Source organism: Sminthopsis crassicaudata, chromosome X, assembly GCF_048593235.1.
Source record: "Sminthopsis crassicaudata isolate SCR6 chromosome X, ASM4859323v1, whole genome shotgun sequence".
NCBI classification, from domain to species: domain Eukaryota; kingdom Metazoa; phylum Chordata; class Mammalia; order Dasyuromorphia; family Dasyuridae; genus Sminthopsis; species Sminthopsis crassicaudata.
In genome coordinates, this window is record NC_133623.1 from 62,451,211 (window position 1) to 62,477,776 (window position 26,566).

Here is a 26,566-nt window from a genome sequence, read left to right on the forward strand (position 1 = left end):
ACTAATATCCCAGGAGGTTTTAGGGAAAGTGAAGTGAACTTTTTCCCTGAAATATTCAGCATTCTTCCAAGGCTGCTGGGAATTTTGGCTTAATTTGAAACACTTTCCCACTTCTACCATCTGAAACTTTGGAGTCACAGTTTTACTTTTTGCAATCAAATGGATTTGGAAGCTGGGATTAGTGAGTCTAGGTTCCTTTTGGGTAGAGACAGAAATGCCATGCAAATTCATTTTATGGAGTGTGGGCATGTTATAGTGGATAAAGATCCTTTTTCAGTTCAGAAAAATGTAGGATAAAATCTACATGCTGAGTTACCTGGAGATGTAAGTGATTAGTATGGTATCTGGAACATAGAAGGCTCTTATGTACTAGTTGACTAATAATGTCAGTAGAACAGGCACTTAAAATGACAAATTGTAGAACTCATACCCATTTTCATAGGGAAAAGAAAAGGGGCAGAAATTTACTTATTGGCAGGTCAGAGTCAGAAACTGCAGATAACGAACCCAACTTTCTCAATTAAATCACTCTTTTTCCAAAATCGTAAATTTCGGAGTAGTCATCCTTTTAGTCTATCTGTGAGTACTATTCCGCCATCTAACTTAAAGTTATGACTTATTTTTAGTAAAAGAAGTTTGTTTGTTTGTCTTTTCAATTTATCATTTTAAATTTTAGGACATGTTTCTTAGAGATTCACTTGAGCTGTATTCCTAATTGCTTCCTCCCTAAGAGCTTTGTTTGTTTCTAAGGATATAAAAAACAAATATTCTTTTTTTTTTATTTGTACGTAAATAGTACTTTTCCCCACATTAAATGTAAATATAGTTTCAACATTCATTTTTGTAAGATTTTGAGTTCCAAATTTTTTTCCCTCCAACTTTCCCCTCTCCTGCCTTATGCAGGAAAGTAATCTGATATAGAATATACATGTACAAACATGTTAACCATATTTCTACACTGGTCATATTGTTAACAAAGAAATAGAACAAAAGGAAAATAGTATAGTTCTTTTTTTAAATTTACTTTTTATTTTTTTTTCCTGAGGCTGGGGTTAAGTGACTTGCCCAGGGTCACACAGCTAGGAAGTGTTAAGTGTCTGAAACCAGATTTGAACTTGGGTCCTCCTGAATTCAGGGCTGGTGTTCTATCCACTGTGCCACGTAGCTGCCCCCAAAATAGTATAGTTCAATCCACATTCATACTCCAGAGTTCTTTCTCTAGATGTGGATAGCATTTTGCATCTTGTATCTCTTCAAAGTGTCTTGGATCATTTATTGCTAAAAAGATCTGTATCCATCAGAGTTAGCTGTTACTCTGTAGAATGTACTCATGATCCTGTTCAATCACTATACATCAGTTTATGTAATTCTTATCAGGTTTTTCTGAAATCTTGCCTGTTTTCATTTTTTATTGCATGTTATTATTCCATTGCATTCATATAACTTTTCTTGTTCAGCCATTCTCCAGTTGTTGCACATTCCCTCCATTTCCAATTCTCTGTCCTTAGAGAAAGGCCTGCAGTAAATATTTTTGTACATATAAGTACATTACCCTTTTTATGATCTTTCAGATACAGACCTAGTAGTGGGTCAAAGGGTATGCAGTTTGGTTGTCCTTTGGGTGTGTATGTGTGTGCATATATATATATATATATATATATATATATGTATATATGTATATATGTATATATATATATATATATTCCAAATTGTTGTCTAGAATAGTTGGATTCCTTTAGAACTCCATCAACAATGCATTAGTATTCCATTTTTACATATCCTCTCCAACATTTATCGTTTTCCTTTTCTGTCACATTAGCCAGTCAGATAGGTGTGAAACGGTACCTCACAATTGTTTTAATTTGCATCTCCCTCATCAATTGTAATTTATATTATTTTTGCATATGACTATAGATAGGTTTAATTATTTCCTATGAAAACTGCCTGTTTATATTTTTTGCCCTGTTATTAAGTTGGAATTACTTTCCATTGTTTCATTTTTTTTGATGTTGCCAACCTCTCAGTCTGTTAAGAAAAACAATTTAGTCCCAACAGAAATCTCCAGACTCCTAATAATGTCCCAAGAAACATCATGTAACAGTGAGAATTCAGATTATCTTGGTTCGATTGTTCCTGCCACAAAATTTCCTGGTAACCTTGGGGAAGGATAAATATTATATTTGCAGTCAGTAGGTATAGACTGAAATTTCAGTTCCTACTAAAAGTTGTTATGTTGAGCAAGACCCTTCCCCCATTTTAAATAGTCTCAGTTTTCTCATCCTTACAATGAGGCTGTTTGACCAACTTGTCTCTGATATTCTCTCTGATTTTGACTTTAAATTTCTACCTATACTTCCCATCACACAATCGGATAGTTAATGGAACATCTAGTAAACATTTAGTATGTATTAAGCACTGTGGACATAAATACAAAAAAAAAAAAAACAAAAACAAAAACAAAAAAGAAAAATAGTTGCAATACCTAACTTTAAGCAGCTTATATTCTGATAGAAGAAGAGAGGAGTAATGGAAAACATCATTACAGAGCAGGAGTTCTCAAACTATGGCCTGCAGACCAGATGTGGCGCACTGAGGACGTTTATGTGGCCTGCCGGGTTATGGCAAATGGACTGAGGGGCAGAGACAGAGTATGAGCTTTTGTTTTTACTATAATCCAGCCCTACAACAGTCTGAGGGACAGGGAACTGGCCCCCTAGTTAAAAAGTTTGAGGACCCCTGGTATAGAGGATAACTTCATCTGTTAACTGTTTAGAATCATTATGAGGAGAAACCCAAGAAGTGGCCTGGATTATTGAACTCCAGCAAGATAGGATATCAGAGCTGTGGGACTGGGATTAGAATCCATGGTTTTCTATGGAAGGAGATAAGGCTAATGGCTAAAGAGGAAATGACCTTGTGAGTAGGTATCTGGAACATGAATCCATGAAGTAGTCTACTTGTCCCATGTCCTTTGCCATTGCCAAAAATGTGACAGATCTGGCTCTTATCAGCCATGTAGAAACCATAGAGTTCATACTCAGTGAAAGACACCCTTTAAGGAAAGAACTTTTAAATATGGCAGTATGGGAATCCCATAAAATAAATCTTTTTTCTTTTTTTTTTTTCATTTGCTTTCAACTAGGGACTGAAATTGCATTATGAATGTACTTTTACTAACCCTAGGCTGACTCAGAACATCTGACCTTATTAAAGTGAAAACAGAAAGAGGTAGCTATCCATTTTGAATTAGTTCTCAGTCAGATGAGACTTGTTCTTTTTTGTTTGTGTGTTGTTGTTTGTTGACATTCCTATATTTCATTGTTCTGTTTTGCAGGGTTTTTTTTTTAATTTTCTGTTTTTTAAGAATGAATTTTACTATAAAATATGCATAAATTATATTTCTTATGGAGTACACGTCACTAAGTGTCAGATGTTTTATACCTATAGCTCTTAGATGGTTTAAAAATTATTCTCTTTCACAATGAAATAAGTTCAATTGCGTCAAAAAGTAAAGGGAAAAGTACTTGAAAATGAAAAATACCATCAACAACCCAAAAGCTATTGTTTTAAAACAGTATCGTGAATGTTTGGAGAAGAATCACAGACTTTCAGTGTTTCCTGGAAGCCAGAAGGGTTCCTACTGATTCTACTACCATACTATGTAGACTTCTTTAATTTGAAAGAACAAGAATAAGATCACATGGAGGTAAAATTGGCAGCTGTTATTATGATGAAAAACACTTTTCATAAGCATGATAACATTCAGTCAATAGGTATTTTGTAAGTTCCTCCTATATGCCAGACATAGTAATATAGATGTTAAAGGTTAAGGAAAAGTCAATTTTCCTGATGAAGCCTTCTTTTTTATCCCAAGATACCCCAACGCTCTTTTCTTTTTTTTTTAAATATTTTATCTATTTTATTATTTTTTCATAATACAAGTTCCTAATTTTATTTATTCAATCAGTTTTTATTTTTTTTTTATTTTTTTACTTTTTTTAAATTAATTTTTATAATTATAACATTTTCTTTGACAGTACATGTGCATAGGTAATTTTTTTTTACAACATTATCCCTTGTACTCCCTTCTGTTCCAAATTTTTCCCCTCCTTCCCTCCACCCCCTCCCCTAGATGGCAGCCATTCCCATACATATTAAATATCTTATAGTATATCCTAGGTCCCAACACTCTTTTCTCAGGAAGTCTGTGTAGACTTGTAAGATCGATCATCTTCATTATATTGGAATATATCCACCTCAACCCCCAAAATACTTGAGAAATTCTTTTCTTTTTGTTAATTTTTCATTACCTCCACTTAAAGTTTTATCTCTATTGATGGAATAATGAACCCTAACCAATTTATGGATATGTTCAGAAACTGAGCTTTTTACCAGGTAGTTCTCAGTATGAAATGAAGAAATTCATCCTAGAGATGGAGATTAATATCCTTCAGTGTCCTGGAAAGTCACCTGTTTTAATTCACATTAAAAACATATGGGCTAGACTTAGATACATGGATTATTCATCAACAATACACTAACGAATGTATTTTATGATTAAAGATTAATTAGCACACATTAAAATCTTGTGAACTCAATGTCAAGTCTCAAGAAAATATCAGTGGCTCAAAAGGGGATATACATATATGAAAAGGCAATTTCAAGTAAAATAATTTTCCTTTTGTTGTAAGTCAACGCATTTCATTATTTCATGCTGTCCAAAGTAGTTGGCATATTGTCACAGAAGACCCAAATGAGCATACTTGCTTCCCGTTGCATCCCTGTCATGAAATGTCTTCCTATAGGCTAATAAGGACACTAGCAAAAATAGACTTTTCAGAGTTTCCAAAAAAGAATGTTTATACCTGTACCTGACATCCCCGGCATGCCAAGTGACAGTCACTTTGAGCTTGGGCTCTCTGCTACTTAGTTCTCAAATACGGGGACCTTTTGGTGGCTGCCTGGTTTCCTAACCTTGTATATGGCAAGATAAATGAGATATCTGAGAGAGAGGAGATAGCCCTAATTGCCACTTACCTTCAAATCTATATATTCTTTGCCACACTGAGCTTAATTTGAAATAGAGATGGCCGCATGCATATTGAATGATTTGGGTGAATGCCTGCATATTGTAACAGCCTTGAGTCTTCTACTCAATGTCCATTTATCTAAGTGTTTAATGCTTTTGCCTCATTTACAGGTTGATATTTTTTCCCATCCCTGTGGTTATCCTGCTTGTCTCATCCTTCAGTATTTTCTGATGTCTCTTTACTCACTCTTGGTGTTTTCAAGCCTAGTTTTGCACATTAACTCATTGTTGTCAAATACGACACATTTAAAAAATGAATGACTTTAGGCAAAGCCTCCTACATCTAGTCTCTGAAAGCTGAATTAGGGCTGAGTGTGTAAACACTTCATTCAGTCAGTACCCAACTAATGACAACCTTTCATTAATTGGGAGCTTTTACTCTGCCACTACAAAACACACAAAGCTTCTGGGAAAATCCTGGGGTATTATGTACAAAATTTCAAAACTTGAAAAGGCATTTGGAAACCCAATTGGTTCATCTCAGTCCCCTACATGTTTGATTCCGTCTCTATAATATCCCTGACAAGTGGTTAACTAGGATCTGGCTAACCACATTTAGCACAAACTTTCTATACCTACTCCAAGTCTAGTCCTGTATAATCAATCTGGTATTTGAGAATTTCAGAGCTCAGGGGAATGTTAGAGATCTTCCAATCCAATTGCGTCACTGAACAGATGGAGAAATCGAGAGGGCAAAGACTTGCCCCAGATTATATTTAGTGAGTAGCAGAGCCAGTACTAAAAACAAGTCCCCGTCTACAGACTGCTGCTCATTCCCCAATGTGCATTGTCTCCCTCATACCAGACTGCTGCTGTTATTCAAGACGACGACCCTGAACCTTCAGCTATTAATGAACGATTTACTCATCGTCACCGCTCTCTACATATGAGTGAGGAAGACTTATTTTCAGATATTTTGGAAAGCTTTTAAATAAGGAATAAAAAATAAGAAATTAGCCCCCAGTTGAACTATTAGGGTAAATGCTAGAGGATTCTGTGAGTTTCATTTACATGAGATTATATGTACTTGTACACTTAGGAGCACTGATTAATGTGAATCTTGTGTCCTACAAGTGACAGGGAGGTGATAAAACATCATAAAAGTTACCTGGTTGTATTCTATTATGTAAAAATGTATTTCTTCTCTCTATACTTGTGTACATACTACACTTTTGTGACTACAATGCTCTTCCATCTTACAAAGTAGAAGGTCTTACATTCTCTGAATTTCTTCTTGATCAGTTCTAGTAATATTTCTTATTCAAGCCTTTCCTACCCATGCCCCAAGTTATTAGAAACTCTTTACCCCCACTATATTTTTTGCATTTAGTCTGCATTTGCTTTTATGTATATAGTCTGTTCTTGTAGATTGTTGGTTTCTTGAAGGGAAGGGCGATTTTTGTTTTAAGCCCATTTTAGGTGCTTAATGAATTCTCATTCAATGAGTGAATGAACTTACAATTTCATCCAGCAGGAAGAGATTGGAGTACAGTTATTGTGTACATTGGTTGAGTAGTGGGATGGGGACTTTGGAGATATAGTGGACATTATGAGTAATGTATCATTGGGAAGGAGTCTATCCAGAATGGAAGGCTTAGGAACATCAGTCGTCATCCCCAAAGATAGCTGTTGCAACTAGATTAAAACGTAATTGACAAATATTTTTTAAAAACAGAATAAAATACAATGCATAATCAATGTGTGGTTTTCAAAGTCAGCAAAGAGCCAGGTATCTTTTTCCATTTGAGTTTTGCAACACTGACCTACAGGAAGGTGGAAAATAAGGGTGATTGATAGTTTCACCAAATCAGATGGGGCCTTTAATGCCATCCTGATGAGTATGGACATCACGTGAGATGATCATGTGGAGATTGGCCAAGTATATGTTCAGTATGTTGTAATGACAATTTTGTTTCACTTCTGCTGTGGACTAGTTAAGGGCTCTGATCCCTTTGATTGACAAAGGCTAATTTGGGGTAAAATAATGAGGGTCCCACCATGGTAGAAAGGAGTGATTGTTAGATTTGGATTCAGACCAGAATTGAAGTAGTTGGTCTGTCACTTATTATCTGTGTGACCTAGGAAAAGTCCCTTAATTTCTCCAGTCATCAGTTCTTCAATTTCTAAAATGAGGGTTAGATGACCTTATTGTACCTTCAAGTAAGTTTTTCTTCCTATCATAAGAAATATCTTCTCCAGAGCATAGCATTGAGCATAATTTTTTTTATCGTTATTTTTCAGCCATTCCAGTTATGTCTGACTCTTTCTAATGTCTTTTGGAGAATTTTTGGCAGAGATACTGGAGTCATTTGCCATTTCCTTCTCTATCTCATTTTACAATTGAGGAACTTGAGGTAAACAGGGTAAAGTGACTTACTCAGAGTCTTACGACTTGAAAGTGTTTGTAGCTGGATTTGTACTCTGGAAGATGAGGGTTTGGCATTCAATCAAAATTTGGAATTCAATTCAATAGCACATAGCTGTCCAGATTCTCATTGTATTACCCTGACTTAGTTCCTAGAGAAGGAAAATCTTGCAAAGAACATTTGAAGACCATCAGTAAGGTCAGTAATGGTTTTCTTTTCCCAGTTTTCTATTTGATCTGTTAAGACGCATTTATACACAAGACACAGATCCACAACTTAACTCCTAAGCAACATTAGGGTTCAGTTCCATTGTCTTGGCTTTTTTGCTACCAGTTCTCCACTCTGTCAAATATAAGATTAAGTTGAGTGACCCCAACTGGCCTTCCACAGAAGAAAATCGTTCTTTATTGTCATGGCTATGTCCCAGGAAAGATGAATGGTTCACCCTCCAGTGATGGGAAGTATAGGTGTTGACTGGGGTACAAATGAACTTTGTGACTTTCCTCCCTACTTTTACAGTCTTCTTTTATAAATTACTCACTTCCCATGTACTCCGTTATCAAGTTATACTTTCCTCCTTGATGTTGCTCACACAAGATCCTTAAACTTCCACCTCTGGGGATTTTCTTTGTTGTTTTGCCAGCCTAGAGTGCTCTCACTCCTAATCTCTTCCTTGTGCCTCTCCTGGCATCCTGAAAGTCCTAGTTTAAATTTTACCTTCTATAAGACTCCTTTCATAGAATCTTTACTTGCTATTTCCTTCTTCTGTTGATTATCTCTTATCTTTTTTTGTTTGTACATAATTACATGTTTTTGCTTCCATCAAAAGCAGGGATGTTCTTGCTTATCACAGTGCTTGGCACATAGTAGGCACTTAACAAATATTTATTGACTGGTCACACTGCCAAAATTTTACAGCCACACATATTGCCCAGTAATATGCCTTTGTTCACACCACTCAATTCACTTCCCAAGCCATTTCCCATTGCTCCTTTGTGGAATGGAAAATGGTTGACAATCGATTATTTAGATGAACGATTCGGGGAAATGAAGAGAAAAACTTGCTTAGGTAGACCTTGCTCATTGGAGATTAGGAAGTTAAAAGGTTTGAAATCCCTCATCTATTCCTCCATACACAAACTCCAATTCATAGAAACGGAAAGATGGCATCTCAGGTATCACTCTCTTGTTAGATGTATTTGTTGGGCATGGGATGAAACATCAGTGGAAAATATCAAATGAAGACCACCCAGAAGGGAAAAAACAAAACAGAACAATCACTCAACTAGCATGCTTTAAAAATTAAGAACAGAAATATAAAACTTGATTCCCTACATTCAGTAAACAGTGGCAGTGGTGGTCATGTAGTCAGTAAGACATAATTTAAAAATTTGTTTCTGCTGATTATTAACCTTTTGACCCTCCCAAATCCCTTAAGCTCTGTCTGCTTTATATATATATTTTTTATTTTTTTACTTGTAAAATGGGGATAAAGATCTCATTTGTTACCCAGAGTTGCTGGGAGAATCCAATGAGATTATATTTGAAAAGACCTTTACACACATTACTCAAGGACTTGGCCTATATTAGTTGCTTAACAATTTTTTTTCCCTTTTCTTTTAAATTCCTGTTGGATATTTCAACTTCCCCTTCAGTTGCACCCTATTGTTTCCAGGATGAAATGGGAAGTCAAGTTCAGTATTGAAAGCCCCTCTTAGTTTGGTTCCAGCTGATCTTTCCCCTTGTATTGTATGTAAATTCCCTTCCCATGTTCTCTGTTTCAATCACACTGCCTAATCTTCCTACTTGCTATCCTCTGTCCTCATTCTTAACCTCTCTGTAGCTTTATACTCTTTTGATCACTTCCTTCTTCTTGATACTGTCTTGACACTGGACATCCCGCTCTGCTGGTTTTCCTCCAACCTCTCTGACCATTCCTTCTTTGTTTTTCTTGTTAAATTTTCCTCCAGATTACATCTTAAGGTAAGTATCTTCCGAATTCTCTCATGGACCCTGTTCTATTCTTTCTTGTACTAGATCACTTGATGAGCTCATCAGCTTCCATGGATTAAATTATTATCTTTGTGCTAATGATTTTCCTATTTTATTTTCCTAACTCAAACTTTATGCTGATCTCCAATCTTGTATCTCTTAACTCCCTTTCAGACATTCACAAATGGATGTCCACTAGATATTTTCAAATCATTGTGTCCAAAATTGAACTCATAATTTTTTGCGGTCCCTTATCACCTCATGCTTGATATCGTGACATCAAAATGTGATATGTGGTGATATTTTATACCATTGTGATAGCCTACCGGTTGTTCTTTCTGACTCCCATCTGTCTGATTATGTAAATCCCTCACGATAGCTCAGTAAACTCTAGTGGCTCCCTATGGCCTTCAGCAACAAATATAAAATGCTCTGTTGGTGTTCAGATCCCCTCATATAATTTTTCCATGAACAAAATATTCTATTTCTGAGCTCTAAATTCTCTTTGGCCGTCCTCCATCGCTGGAGTGATCTCCTACAGAATGTCAGCCTTTCTCTAAGCCTCCACTAAGAATCCATGTTAGTGTTCCCCGATACTTTTTCATCCCGGTGTCTTTCTTCTCATTATTTTCCATTCATTCTTTATTCAGCTGGTTGTTCATATTTGTTTGCTTTTTTCCGACTCTTAGTTTGCTTGTGAGCTCTTTGAAGGGCAGAGATTTCTGCTTCCCTTTGTATCCTTACAATCTTGCATATAGTAGGCCCTTAATAATTAATTAAAAGAAAGTTGGAACAGAAGTTTTTGCAAGGGTCAATATTGAAAAATTACCCATACATATGTTTTGTCAATAAAAAGCTATAATAAAAAAGTAATTATAGACTAACTTTTTTCTAAAGTTCATAACACTCTCACCTCCCTGCCTTTTCATAGAATATCTCCTACATCTCTCATAGCTTCCTGTCTTATCCCTAGCCTTTTATAAGACATAGTTCTTTTTCCTCATGAATGTTTGTGACCTCTTATCTTCTCAAAGAAGCTTGAATATGCCTTCCTTCAGGGAAGGAAGGTGGTGGTGGATAGAGTATCAGGCTTGGACTCAGGACGACCTGAGTGGATTCAGGATTTGTTAATTATGTGATCCCAAGTAAGTTACTTACCTTCTGTTGGCCTTAGTTTGCTTTTCTATAGCATTGGAATAATTACAACCCACTTGTAGAGTTCTCAGTATCAAATGAGATCATTTTCATAAAGCACATCGCCAACGTGTATATGATAATTTAATGTTGGCAATTACTACTGTCATCGGCATGGACAGCTTTAGCCCTAACAACAGAACCCCTAACTGCTGCTGGAGTTCATTTGCTGGCTTTGATTGGAAGAGCAGAGCAGTTCCTTTCTTCCAGAGTATCTTATCCATGTGAAATGACAGCAAATTATAGGAGACAGTGAAAGGTAGATAGAGCTCTAAGACCTGGATCAGATCTCTAATTCTTAGATAAGCTTCCCCAAAATTAGAGATGTCATAACGTGAACTCAGCCACTTCAAGAAACAGTAGCTTCTCCTTCACTTCAAGGGAAAAGATGATAACCACTTACCACACAGAGGGGATTGTTGTTAAAATCTAAGGTTTTGCACCAAATCACTTTCCAATACCCATTCCACTCTGTACATACTCTCTGACTTCTTTTTAGAAAAGAAATTGAGCAACTTCATTTCTTAATAGGGACCAACCCAACATTTGACCCCAGGATCCAAAGTTGATAGAATTCTCTATATTCCATACCACCATTCCACACAGTAGGAGATCTTTTAGAAGTAGCATTGATGATTGTATTATGTCTGAATCCTCATAGATTTTAGTATTAAGTAAGAATCTCTCTCTTGATGAGATGATTTAGTGTTTATGGTTTTTATAAACTATATATATATATATATATATATATATATATATATATATATATATATATATATATATATATATATATAGTGTTCAGGGTCTTTCCCACTTAATTCAAATTTTTCTTGGTAGATTTTATTATAAAATAAAAGCATTATTATTAAAATGTTTATATAATGAGACCTTTTCTTTTAGCTTTGATAGAAATAAATTCTTTAAAATTATTATTTAGTATTTTATTTTATTCTCATTACATATAAAAATAATTTTAACATGTCTTTTTAAATTTTTGAGTTGTAAAATGTCTCCCTCATTCCTTTCCCACTTCTGTTATTGAGATGGCAAATGATTGAATACAGGTCATACAAATCTCAGTCATATTGTAAAATAAAACTTTGAACAAACCCAAAATGAAGAAAAATAAAAAATATAAACAATCTACGTTCAGATACCATAAGTACTTTGGAGATGGAGAGTATTTTTCTTCATAAGTCCTTCAGAATTGTCTTGGACCATTGCATTGCTGAGAATCGCTTAGTCGTTCACATTTATTGAGCATTGACTAATGTGTCAGATTTTATACGAATCACTGGAGGTACAAATACAAGCGAGCACTTCAGTTTCTGCCTCCAAGGAGCTTATATTCGCGTTAATGAGGACAGCATATTCAGAAGATCTAGAAAGCAACAGAGTCGGTCCTCTCTCTCGGGAAAACTACTGATGATGATTTCCTTGGCACATAGACTCAATACCAATTTCCAGGTCAGAAAAGAGAAATGGTTTACTGACTGCACATAATTCCAAATTGTTTTCTTGAATGGTTGGTCTTATTTCTAGCTCCCTGGACATTATTTCACTGTGTATGACTTTCCACATTTGTCCCCATTGAAATAGGTGAGACACAGAGTAGAGATTAAGTGGTTTTCCTTGGGTCCCTCATTCAATGGCCGCTTTCTGTCTATTACCCTGTTGGACTTTCCAAGAGTCTGTGCTTTTTTACATTCCTAGGGAGCTCCTCCTGGCAAAATAAATGACAAAAAAGAGGTGTCTTTTTTTTCTTGTAACCTTCAGAACTCATCCTTTCTTGCATCAACAGATCATGTATCCTAAAGACACACTTGTTTTGAGAATTGCACTGAAAATGATTAAAATAGAAAGGCTGGTTTTGAAGCAGTGACTTCCTGTTCTTCACTCTGATTGTTTACAGTAGATAGTGACAGTTTCTGCTAACTAGACAGACCAACAGCGGAATAACTCCCTGACCTTTCAAGCAACCTAAGGAAATGAATCAGAATGCAGACAGTCATCCTTTCAAAGACCTCCACTGTTATACACAAAGAACACCCAGCTGAATACAGGATGGATAAGTTGGAAAGAATGAAAAGTTATTTCCTCAAAAAAATTATTTCCCCCTACCTAGTCAGTTGCCAAGCCTTATTGATTCTATATTTACGATGGCTTTTCTGTCAGTCCCTGGCTCAGTACTTCAGACCCTCATCCCTTCTTTCTTGGACTATTTCAATAATGCCCCCCCTTCCCCGGGTAAGAATCCCTATTTCAAGTGTCCTTGCTCTCCTTATCAGTTCTTTCCTAAAGCTTCAATGGGAGGAATGGGTGCAAATTTAGAGTATAATAGTAGTAAACAGAAGACAAAAAGAATCACCTGTGACTAAGGGAACCCATTTCTTCACTTTGTTGGGCATTGGTCCTTTTCTTTTGGTATCCTTATGGTACTCCTTTCTGGGTGTTTTGTTCTGAATCAACCTCTGAAGGTTGATTCGTTAGGCTCCCTTTGTCTGCCCTTCCCCAGAACTCAACTTTCAACTGCTAAGGTTAAAATCTCTCTTAGAATACTTCTCTGTTGCTTCTTCTCCAGAAGACTCTAACTTCTTTCTTCCCTTTGCTCCCTTTCTTCCTCCTTTTCCACTTCTTTTTTCCTTCCTCCTCATCTTACCCTTCTCATCTTTTCTCTTTTCAGCTTCTTCTCCACCAGTGGAAAATTGCCCTTCTGTCTAATGGTAATTCAGCAAACTCTTTCATACAAGCTTGCCAGCATACTTCTTTTTTATTGATTGATTGATTGATTCATTTATTTATTTATTTGTTCATTCATTCATTCATTTATTTGTTTGTTTATTTGTTTATTCATTCATTCATTTATTTATTTATTTAGTTTATAATATCCCTTGTATTCATTTTTCCAAATTACCCCCCCTCCCTTTATTCCCTCCCCTTGATGACATTGCCTGCATACTTCTTTTAATAAATTAATATATTACTTGCATTTTCTTTACTTTGGGATTAATACTTGCCTCCCCACTTAGTTACTATGACTTTTTAAAATTTTGCTTTCTTTACTGCCTTTCAGGTAAAGTTGACAAACTTTAAATTCTTCCCCCTTTTTTTTTCTTTTTCTTTTGCTCAAATTCCATTATTTCATTAGTGGCAGAAACTCCCAGGGAGGAAATATATTCTACCATGGTAAATTAGCACCTGTGTTGCATCTTGGTGCTGGTAACTGATGCTGGTAATAGCTGATAATTATTGCAGGTTAAGTTTCTCGAGTTATTTTCTCCTCCCAATTGCCTGGGGCTGTAGGAGGTTGATTTGTGTATAGTCATAAAGTCAGCATTCTTCATAAACAACACTTGAACCCCAAGTCTTACTGATTCTAAAGGCGGCTTTCTGTCTCTTACTGTGAAATCATATTTCAATTCATCCCTGTTCTATGGAGTTTAGCATTCCCTACTTTGTTTCCAGGTCTTTGCTGCCATAAAAATTAGTTATGATTATTTTCTTGCAGTTGTTTTTTTTGTGTCCATATTCCTTGGCATTTATGCCAGTAGTGGGGGTCTCTTGGTACATTTACTTGCTTATTTTTTTTCCTGATTCTGAGTTGTTTTCAGTGTGGTTTCATTAATTTGTAGGTAGCTGGTGCAGTAGAGTGCCAGCCATGGAATCAACAGGACTTGACTTTCAAATGTTGCCTCACACAATTACTATAAGTGTGACCTGGGGAAAGTCACTTAAGTTTGTCTGCCTCAGTTTCTCACTTTTAAAATGAGCTGGTGAAGGAAAGGGCAAACCATTTTAGTACCCTTGGTTCAGGAAGAGTCAGACAGGACTGAAAAAAATCAATAATAATAAATCAATCCACAACTCCACTAAGCATGTATAAGTGTGCTTATCTTTTTTAATTCTCTGTAGTACAGATCATTTTGAAAAGCAATACTCTCTGTCATAGATAGGAATGAGTCTAATCTTGTTGCATTTTCTCTCCCTGAGGCAGCAGACTGAAGGATTAGGGGGGACATCTTTGGGTGGGAGATTATCCAACATCTCTCAAAGTCCACCCCTATTTATACCATTATGTTAGCATAATTGCTGCCTTCTCTTGGGCAGCCACAGTACAGCAGTACAGATGCCACCACGGTTCGTGAGATGTTGGGCATTATAATAACCTTCCTTTTTCATTAATAAAAGAAAAAAAATCTCAAAGCAGCTGCTATTTAGAAATTCTGGGTTTCCCCCTCTATCTTTCTGTTCATTGTTATTATATAGCTGCCTCTTTACTAATCTGTAGCTTAGGAGCCCCTCTCTACCACCTTAGAAAGCAGACCAGAAAAGCAAGTTGAATAGATTTTAAGAAAAATGAACAAAGAAGCAGACTTCACATGGGAATCAAGCTACTTGGGGAAGGTTTTAAAGCAAATCAAGTTGGATTTTAAAGGTAATTGTAGACCCTGAAATTTCTTCTTAATTTACTGTTGTATGTGGCTGATATAATTTAGTGACAGATATTGCAGTTATCCCAAATGCTAAACAAAACCAAGGGAAAGGAGCATTTTCTAGACCTGATGTGCTATGGAGTTTGCCATTGTGCTTTCTCTTTTTCTTCCCTTCCTGCCTTGTTTAACCACCAATGAGGGATAGTTCATTGTCTAAGGGGAGCAGACAAAATAGGTTTAGCAATGAGAGAGATGTAATAACAAAAGGTATTGAAAGCAAGATTTCTTTTTTTACTGCCAAATTTTGGATTGTGATATTCCAGATTTATTCATCAAGATATTAAATAATATTGTCTCAAAGGTGCCATGGAAAAAAATCCCTTAACAATCGTTTGTTCCAGTGGACAGGCAAAAAACAATGTTTGGTGAAATGCCAAATAATAAACGTCGCAATCATTAGCAATAAGAATTGTAAGGAAGACATTTAATGAGAGTTTGAGGTAATAGAAGTAAGGCATCCAAGGAGCCCCAGCACCTTTCTGGTTCCTTACTTAAACACTTTTCCTCAGTGGGCCAGAGTTTTCACATCTGGTAAATTAGGAAACTTGATTAAATGAGCTCTGAGATTTGGTGATAAACGTCCAAAAAAGGAACTGGTACCCAGATAGTGTTGGCCCAACTCAGGCTTGCCTCCTTGTTCATACACTTGTCAGCACCCTTGATATGTTCCTGGAACAAGAGCAGCAGTGTTTAGGAGACTCCGGTCTTCTATCAAAATAAAAATTCTTTTTTCAAAACATATGAATGAAAATATGAAACAGCAGCAGGAATGTATGCTCATAAATGTTTGACTTTAGATGGAAAGGCAATTAACAATAGACAATGAAGGGAGAGAAAGGCAGATGGTTGTGCAGATTGCTTGGACAAGAGAACTCCTCAAATATTTGGGGAAATTTTTTGTCATTGCTGCCATCAGTCTCACAGCTGGAGCGATTGCAAAAGAAGCCACCATACCTCTTTCTCCCTGTTATTATGTTAAGTTTTATCCTTGCTTATCGATATGATATTGATTATGGAACTCCTGTGCTGAGGAAGAAAGACAAAGCAGAAAACATACTGAATGCAGAAAGTAGCAAGGGGTAGATTCCAAGAGGGGTGACTAATTTTGAAAACACTGAATAGTCCAGAAAAACTCCAAGGAAATTCTTCATAGAATAATGAAGATAGCTTGGTTGAATCAAATACTCTTTCATTTAATTTTTCAAACAGTATCAATATTTTGGATATTATGTGTTTTGTCAAAAAAAAACCCTCATCATGTCTAAAATATATCCTCCAAATTCTTTTTAAGGATAATAGCTCCCTTTTCATATTTTCGAGGTAAGTATGCTGAAACATATGGTAATACTTAATGTGTTTTACAACTTTCCTAACTGCCATTTTGGGCTTGTTAAATTAATGGCTTTAAAACACTTTTGATTATACACATATCATTAAAAATAGTGAGCATGCACCTTGAACATGTAGACATGCACGCACCCCTACACATATACATATATGTACATGTATATACATATATATGTATGTATATATACATGTATATATGTATATATAATATACACGTATGTATGTATATATACATGTACATATATGTGTATATATAATATACACATATGTATGTATATACATGCACATGTATTTATAGTTTATACAAATATTCCCATACCAATATATTATGTAAGTTTTAAAGCTTATCTAATGAAGAATGAAAAAATGAAATGACTATTTTTTTTAAAAAAGCAAAGGAAAGAAAAGAACACTGGCCCTGATGTTAAAAGACCTGGATTCAAATCCTATCCCTTCTTCTTATTCTTCATATGATTTGTAGCAAGTCTCTCCCCACTTCTGTGCCTCAGTTTCTCTACTTTCTAGTGAAGGGTTTCAACCAAATATTTTGTCAGTTTCCTCCTCCCAGGGAAAGGCCCAAAATACATCTTTTGGATCTTATTAGTGTAAAGTTGTATAGGGCAAAGGAATGAGGTTAAGTACCCAGTGGGATAAATATTCCCTTTATCTCTGTGATTTTGTAACAGACTTACCTAAGGAAATCATAAAGGAGGGAACAGGACCCACATGTGCCAAAATGTTTCTAGGAGCTCTTTTTGTGGTGGCAAAGAATAGGAAAATGGTGAATGACTGAATAAGTCATGGTACATTAAAATAATGGAATATTATTGTTCCATAAAATGATGAACAAGCTGATTTTAGGAAGGCTTGAAAATAATTATAGGAAATGATGCTGAGTGAAATGAGCAGAACCAAGAAAACATCCAGTAGCAGCGAGATTGTACGGTGATCAACTAGGAAAGACTTGGTTCTTCTCAGTGGTTTAGTGATGCAAGGCAATTACAGGAAAGTTTGGATAGAAGATGTGTTAAGGGGCAGGTCAATTCTCCAAGAGCTTCCACAGCTGTAGATCATAACATCTGAAGGAGCTGCAGGGCAGCCTTTGCTGACACAGGTGTTGTGGACTGGGAATGAGATAAATTGTAGGCAGAGGGAAGAGGGGAGAGGTCAGACAACACGCGATGGCCTCTCAATCAAAGACGTCAGAGAACAGCAACTGCCTCTCAGTCTCCTTGTATCATCCTTTCACAAGAGGAGATCCATTCTGCAGGTCTGGGGTGGATCTCCAGCAGCCACTGTCAGAGGGCTCCCGGTAGCACAACAAAAATGCTAGCTGCATCCAGAAAAAGAACTAAGGAGATTGAGTGTAAATCAACATATGCTATGGAGACTTCTTTTTTTCTGTTTCTTTTTCTCTCATGGTTTTTCTACTTTGTTTTGAATTTTACTTCCAACACAATTCATAAAGAAATATGTATTTATAAAGTTCATATTCTGGGGTTTGTTAATATAACAGAACAAATGAAACAATAAAAAGAGACTAACCTAAGGCAATATAGAATCAAATAGTTGCAATAGACTAGTATTCATGCTCTGGACTTCTGACTCCAAAATAGTCTTCTATCTACTCTATTATGTTTTGTTTCCTCTAGGACCAGAGAGATGAAGTAACTTACAAGATGTAGCACCAAAAAACACATGGTCCAGTGAGGATTTGACATCAGATCTCTAATTCTCAGAGACTTTTTCTAACAATGGTGCTGGTCCAAAGCAGAAGCTGCATAAGCATGATGTGGATGACTATGCCTGGGCTTCCATCCATGCATGTTTCCTTCCCCACATCATACTTTCTTTGACTTTCCATTATCTCTTATCTTTTTTATTCTGCTTTTTCTTTCAGTGGATGGCTGTATCGACTGGTCAGTGGACCTCAAGACATATATGGCTCTTGCCGGAGAGCCGGTCAGAGTGAAGTGTGCCCTGTTCTACAGTTACATTCGTACCAACTATAGCACAGCCCAGAGTATGGGCCTCCGGCTCATTTGGTACAAGAACAAAGGGGATCTGGAAGAACCCATCATCTTCTCTGAGGTCCGAATGAGCAAGGAAGAAGACTCCATCTGGTTTCATTCGGTAGAGGCCCAAGACACTGGGTTCTACACTTGCGTTTTAAGGTGAGTGTCATGTTAGACAATGAATCTCTGTTTCTCTGTTTGAAAAAGTGACATGTTTGAATAAAATGACCTTTAAAATCCTTTCTATCTCTGGAAAGTCTCCCAAAGTTAATCTCATTCTTACTGCAAAAAAGTCCTTAGTTTTTCTTTTTTCAAAATAAAATCCTGGTGTCCTCATTATACACTGATTATGTTGCAAAAAACTCCCATCTAAAGTGGATTTTATATAAATCAGACAATTCTAAATGCATTCAGCAAGCGCATAATTTTTAGAGAATTTTGTATTTGAGCAACCAACCCTGAGCTTCAAATGTGGCCTCAGGCATTCACTAGCTGTGTGTCCCTAGGCAAGTCACTTAACCCAGGTTTCCTTAAAAAAAATCATCAAGCTTCTTTTGTTCAGAATTGTGGCTTCAGTGAATTAGGAAGCAGATTTTTCTGATGCAGTCAGTAGAGCCTTGAAGTGAAGAAGATTTCAGTTCTAGTCTCACCTCTAACCTATATGAGAAATGTAGCCTTGAACAAGTCACTTAACCCCTTAGAGCTCTAGACTAATAGTGTTAAACTGATAAAGAGATTTTTGTAAGTGGCAATAGTGACAGATCAACATCGTCTGTGATGTACTGTATTTTCATTTATTCTGTGAAACATTTCCAAATTACATTTTAATCTTGGTTGCAGAATTACTGATGTTTTCCCCCATGTTTCCTCATGTTTGAATTCTCTAATCAATGAAACTCATTCAGACAGTAAATTACAGACAAAGGTCTTTAATGGAGAAAGTTACCATGTTGTTAATCTCCTACATTGATGAAATCTCAGGATTGGCTCTAAAAATTCATGAACTCATGTAATCCAGAGATAGCCAAAGTCACAGGATTTAGTTCCCAAAGTGGTTCATGTACAGTGCAGAGGAAATGCTTTCATTGCTCCCCACTAAGAGCCTATATGGATCTGTTTCCGGCTCATGATATCTTAGAGGAAAAAGGGAATCTTAGTATCATTGATTTTTTGTTTGTTTGCTTGTTTTTTGTTTTTTTTTTTTTTTTTTCTGAGACAATTGGGGTTAAGTGACTTACCCAGGGTCACACAGCTAAGAAGTGTTAAGTGTCTGAGACCATATTGAACTTGGGTCCTCCTGACTTCAGGACTGGTCCTCTATCTACTGCACCACCTAGCTGCCCCCTTTTTTCTTCACGCTTAGTATAACATCATAGTACATACTGTTGCTGCTGTCCTCTGCAAGCAAAAACATTAACCATTCCAGAGAAGATGTGCTGTAATGATGTGATCATCCTGAGGTATTTAAGGACTGAGAGGACTGTGGATTCTTCACATTTGATATTTTTTCCATATTGATAGTGTTGATAATAAATTGGAATAAGCACAATCATCCCTATGAAGCCCATAGGGATGCAATACAGACTTAAGGGGAAGCTCATTCTGCCTTCATTTAAGAAGAGAATTCCTAAACAGTTTAAGCTATCCATCAGTGAAATGGATTGCTCTGCTTGGAGTTAGGTAAAGTGAACCTTATATGAATATCGACTTGCCAAGGGTATGGATGCTTGGGGTAGCAGTTGGAACGCGTGATAGTGTGGGAAGAGATTTGGATTTGGAGACTCCAGAGAGGGTTGAGACTCACAGGTTTAAGAAGCTGGGTTCAAGATGGTCTCTCTAGAGCTAGCTTTTTATGCAACTACAAGCAGCTGGAAAGAGGGCAGGACTTGCTGTACTGTGGATCATGATGAATCAATCAATGAAGCTTTTTGGCTTTGGAGAGAATGGTTATTTATGTTGCATCCCATCTGTAGACATCAGTTCTTTTATAGGTAGCCTTGTTCATGCTGAGGAAAGAATTAGCATTATTTATTTAAACTGTTAGTTCTTAATCATACTTAGGAGTATAAGCCGGATTACAATTACTCCCCAGTGCCAACTTCTGAAAAAATAGTTCTTTGTCTATTGACGCTCATTCAATCAACATTTATTAAGCACCTATGATATACCAAACCAATCCCTGTGCAAAATATTAGGGATGCAAATAGGGAAATGATGGAAAAAACACAGCCTCTGTCCTTAGCCAAATTACAATATATATGATGGGGAAAAAATTGAAAAGATGGGAAGAGAAGGTACCCAAGCCCAAGGATGTAATGGAGGCCTCCACAGAAAAGTATAGTCAGGTGGGAAATGAGGAGATTGCTATGTTGGACCCATCCTGATATGGAGATTTTGGAACTTCTTTATCTACCCTTCAATCATTAGAGCAGTGGGTACTGAAGAACTCTGTTTACCAAAAACAAATTGAGACATGTTGCTTTGATACACATTCCCCTAGCTTATACTCCTATAGGTCAGAAGGAAGAAGGGCAGTTTTGGGAGAGGGTCAGGGGCCAGAGTTGACTTGTCACAGAGGACAAGGGAAGAAAGCCTGAACTGCAAGCTGACTATCCTCTATGGGTATACCCCAATGTCACACTTTGCCTTGTAATATCTCCTAGTATTCTCTCTCTGATCCCCACCCTGCTGTCGCCTTATTCCAATTTTTGACCCAAATGAAATAACTGACCATCATATCACCCACCACCTGTGTTGAACAGAATGCATTATGTAGGCCAAAATGCCCAAGTATAAGCAAGTCCAGGTGTACTTTCTGGTGCCTTATGGATGTGAAATCAGAGTTCTTAGAACCCAAATATCTCAAAAATGCTTCTGATTTGTTCATTGTTTTATTTCTTCTCCTGGTTAGGTCAAGTTTTAAGTTGTGTCTTTGAATTAGTGTCAGCCTACAATAATATGCTCATGTATTTGTGGTTTTGTAAGGCCCATCATCCTTTTCTACTTTCAACCTAGTCTATATGATTTTGCCTGAGGATCTCAACAAAAGCCCAAGTTTTTCCAAGAGTCCACCACTTGAATGTGACATCTTTGTAGCAAGTGATTCCTGTCTCCTGTCATTAAAGAAAGTTATCTGCCTCATCTGCTTCCCATACTTGGAAATGTACTTAATGCCTTCATTTATTGTTACTAGGAAATGTTCAAGGCCAGTACAAACTACACTTGATATGATTTGATTTTACTTTTCTATTGCTCTTTGAAAAGTTAAGTGATGAGTTCGTTGCCCTGGAAATAGCTGACAGGAGGATAGATAACTTATTTCTATTCGACTTAAGTCTAGATCTTATAGCTTTAATTGTCCTTGTCGCCCATCAAGATTCTACTCCAAGATTTATAGGTAACAGCCTTATTTGTCGTTTGTTAGTTTCATTATATCTGTGATTTCTTTTTTTATCCAAAAGTTTTTATTCATAAGTTTTCTTTTTTTTATTCATAAGTTTTCTCACTGATGAATAGACTTCTTCTAACTGCACAGATTGGCAAATGTTCTACAGTGATCATCTCATAGTGGTCACTGTGGGGCTTAGTTGCTTTGCCTGGGGTCATGTATCTAGTACATGTCAAAGAAAAGTCAAATTCAGGGCTTTCTGACTCTGAGTCCAGATCTTCATCTTCATCCACTAGGATGGATGTAGGTATTTTTTTCTTATTGATCCGTTGAACACGGGATGCAGTAATGAGAAAGACAGGATTCATATCCAGATTTTCCATCTTTTATTATTTCGGCTAAGTTCTTAACTTTTTGATACTCAGGCTTTATGTATGTCTAGTGGGGGCGGTTATCCTTAGCCTTCCTAAGTTACAGAGTTTCTGTGGCACTCCATCTCCCCATTCTAGTCTTTACAATGGATTTCTTGCAAAGGTGGAAGGCGCTCTTTCTTCACCCCTGCCTCCTAGATTCCCTGATGACCTTTAAGACTTTGCTCAAACTCCAGTTCCTTCATGAGATCTTTCCTGATTGTCCTGGCCACTAGATATTCTCTACCCTTGTGCTGATTCCTTTCCCTCTTCCCTATGAGTTAAGGAATTCTTAACTGGAACTTTTATTTGAGGACATGCTAGCCATGGCTTTTATCACTTCCTATTCTGCTCCTGACACACTCCTTTTGTTTCTCTCTTCTTCAAATGCTTTCTCACCCTGAGGAAATACCTATGACAGCCACAGATCACCTCACTTCTTTTCCAGCTCTTGTCCTGATTCTGCAGTGACCTTTTTATCTTTCCCCTCACCTGAATCCTTTCTCCCCCTCTATCTTCCAGTTATTTCTTGTCTTTCCCCTTTAGAAAATGCATCACTTTATTCATGCATATAATTTTTTCTACTAATATATAAACTTTCTTGATCTGGTAACTTATTATTATATATTTTGTTTTTTGTTTTTAGCTTTATCTTTTTATTTATTATTTATTTTATTTTTTACATTCTTTTTATTAATTTTATAATTATAACTTTTTTTGGACAGTACATATGCATGGGTAATTTTTTACAACATTATCCCTTGCACTCACTTCTATTCCGAATTTTCCTTCCTTCCCTCCACACCCTCCTCTAGATGGCAGGCAGTCTTATACATGTTAAATGTGTTATAGTATATCCTAGATACAATATATGTGTGCAGAACTGAATTTCTTGTTGCACCGGAAGAATTGGATTAAGAAGGTAAAAATAACCTGGGAAGAAAAACAAAAATGCAAACAGTTCACACTCATTTCCCAGTGTTCCTTCTCTGGGTGTAGCTGATTCTGTCCATCAATTGGAACTGAATTAGATCTTCTCTTTGTTGAAGATATCCACTTCCATCAGAATACATCCTCATACAGTATCATTGTTGAAGTGCATAATGATCTTCTGGTTCTGCTCATTTCACTCAGCATCAGTTGATTTAAGTCTCTCCAACCCTCTCTGTATTCCTCCTGCTGGTCATTTCTTACAGAACAATAATATTCCATAATGTTCATATCCCATAATTTACCCAACCATTCTCCAATGGATGGGCATCCATTCGTTTTCCAATTTCAGGCCACTACAAAAAGGGCTGCCTCAAACATTTTGGCACATACAGGTCCCTTTCTCATCTTTAGTATTTCTTTGAGATGTAAGCCCAGTAGTAGCACTGCTGGGTCAAAGGGTATGCATAGTTTGTGTTGTTATATATTTTGAATCCTCCCTGATGTTCTGCTGGGCATATGACAGTGTTCTCTTTTCTTTTGCTTTATTTTGTTTTGTAATTTTTTTCTATATTTCTTATTTTCTTACTCTGTTTTTTTCAATTAAAATACATTTTTAAAAAAGAAAAAAAAAAACAAAATAAGCCAACTTGAATGTTATTGGACAGGTCAATTTTCTGAGCGCCTCCACAGCTGTGGATCATAACATCTAAAGGAGTTGCGGGGCAGCCTTTGCTGACACAGGTGTTGCTTGTAGACTGGGAATGAGATAAATTGGAGGCAGAGGGAAGAGGAGAGAAGTCAGAAAATACAACTGCCTCAGTCTCCTTGTATCATCTTCTCCCAAGAGGAGATCCATTCTGAGTTCCATCTCTAGCAGCCACTGTCAGATGGTTCCCATGTATTCCAACAGCTCTCCCATGAATTTCAACACTTGAGGGTAGAGATTTGACTTTCTTTTTGATTTTATTTGTATTCTTAATGCTTATTTCTATATCTGATCATACTAATTACTTAAGGTACTTAAGGTCATTATCTCATTCATTTTGTATGTTTATGTATGTGTGTATGCTTGTATGTATACACAAATAAAAATGTTTTATATATTCTCATACATCATTATATCATATACATATATCATTTTATATAAGATTATATATTCTCATACACATCACCTTACTACCGCATTCATTTGCATAGCTTTCACAAAATAATACTCATATATGCATGTGTTTGTGTATATATATATGTATATATATAAAAGAAATATCCAAACATATATGTATATATGTGAGTTATGTTGCCCTACAACTATTAGAATGTAAACTCTTTTGGGGAAGTTGTTTTAATTTTCTTTTTGAGTACTCAGCATTTAGCAGTTTCTGCCACAAAGCAGGTACTTATTAATAAATGCTAGTTATTGAGTAATTTCACTTTTCCCAGTGTATTGTAAACTTCTTGAGGTCAGTGATTGTTTGCTTTTTGAATTGATGTCCCCAGTGCTCAATATAAGTACCTACCACATAGTTTTGGTGGAGGAATTTTTCAATGACAGAAAAAAAGATGTTTTTTTTCTTTTCTAACCTGGATACCATACCTCTACCCCTGATTAAAATGCATTATTGCTGGTTACCCTTTTTTTTTACTTTCAGTCCTGGGCAGGAGTGCTTCTTTTCATTATTTTGTGGCACTTATGCATAAAATAACATAATTCCAAACTTTACTAGAAGGTTCTGTATCCATCTCCCAAATCAGTTATGATTTCTTATTTTTATCATTTATAAATATTAAGGAATGTGAAAATAGCAAAGTCTATAGTAGTAAGTGTAATTGAAATTCATTTCTTTGAAATGGGAGTATAAGTTTGTTATAGTGGGATGATGGAAATACAGGCTGCTATACTAATAAGTATTATATCTTGATTTGAATAATTAGGTGGAGATAGAGTTGCTTGAATTCTATGATTCCTCAGCAAGCTCTCCTTCTTTAGGAAAATTATGGGATTGACTATGATGAATAATCATTACAATTGGGCTCACAGATTCATCAGTAGGTTCTATTCTTTAGAAAGGTTTCACAAGCTAAATGTATATCTTTGCTTGACTTCATGTGATTTAATCCACTTGTTTCGAGAGAGAAGACATGGAAGCTTTAAAACATGTCCAGCCACATCTGAACATTAACAGAATTTTATCCAGTGGCTTCATAAGGAAAAAATCATATTACTTTTTATCTTGGATTACCTGCTTTAAGTATATGTATATGTGTGTGTGTGTGGGGGGGGAATATATATATATATATATATATATATATATATATATATATATATATATATATATATATATATATATAAAATACTTATATATAAAATCCATATTATTAATATATATTAAATATATCACATATTTAATTATTTATTAATTAATTTTATTAATTAAATGTACTAAATATAAAATAAATTTATATATGTGTATATATATATATATATATATATATATACATATATATATATATATATATGTAGCTACATGGAAAAGTATACGCTTACTCACTGTGTGATAACCAGCAAGTCACTTACCTTTGCCACAGTTTCCTCAATTGTAGAAGTGGAATTTTAATAATATCTATATTCCAGTACATATATTAGGATGGTACAGTGAGAAAAAATGTGTTCATCCATATATGCTGAAGTGCTCTCCAACTGTGCAAAGTACTTTCTAAATGTCAGTCACCATTACCCTGATTTGTGCTGTATCTTGTCCATCTGTAGCACTGGGTCTATTTTCATGACTTCCTGGTTACCTTTAATTTCTCATTATAGAGAAGCAACATTTCTCTTGGACATAACTTATTGTAGAATTTAGATATTTTATTGCTGATAGACATGTATTATACATGTCTCTAGACATGTGGAAAAGTTGAAGATTACAAGAGTTCTTCCAGTGCTTCCTATCACTTTATTTTTTACTTGCCTTGGGATTTATTTGGATGCCAATTCTCGGTGTATTCTGGGGGGTAGAAGGATTCTTTAGCCTCCATCCATACATGCTGTCAAATTTTGTTCGATAGAAACCTGCAAATGAGTATCAGGAAAGCAGATTAATATTCAAGCAATTACTTTTCTCTTTTATTAGTGTTATTAATATTAGTATATTGCTGAGGCAATTGGGGGGAAGTGACTTGCCCAGGGTCACACAGCTAGGAAGTGTTAAGTGTCAGAGGCCACATTTGAATACAGGTCCTCCTGACTTTAGGGTTGGTGCTCTGTTCACTGTACCACCTACCTGGCCCTCAAGTGATTAATTTTAACAAAAAGTTATTATCCAACTCCATATTGGAACA

The 26,566-nt window shown here is 36.0% G+C and overlaps 1 protein-coding gene across 2 annotated transcripts in view; it reads left to right on the forward strand.

Moving 5' to 3' along the window:
- Positions 1–26,566, forward strand: part of IL1RAPL2 (interleukin 1 receptor accessory protein like 2) — a 945,856-nt gene that overhangs the window by 482,184 nt on the left and 437,106 nt on the right. Inside the window, exon 3 of one of the 2 annotated variants that reach the window (XM_074277659.1) lies at positions 18,382–18,655. In XM_074277659.1, coding sequence (XP_074133760.1) covers positions 18,382–18,655 — 274 coding nt within the window. Of the gene's footprint in view, positions 1–18,381; positions 18,656–24,042; positions 24,165–26,566 lie in introns of those variants that run through there. The other variant, XM_074277660.1, reaches the window with a different exon arrangement.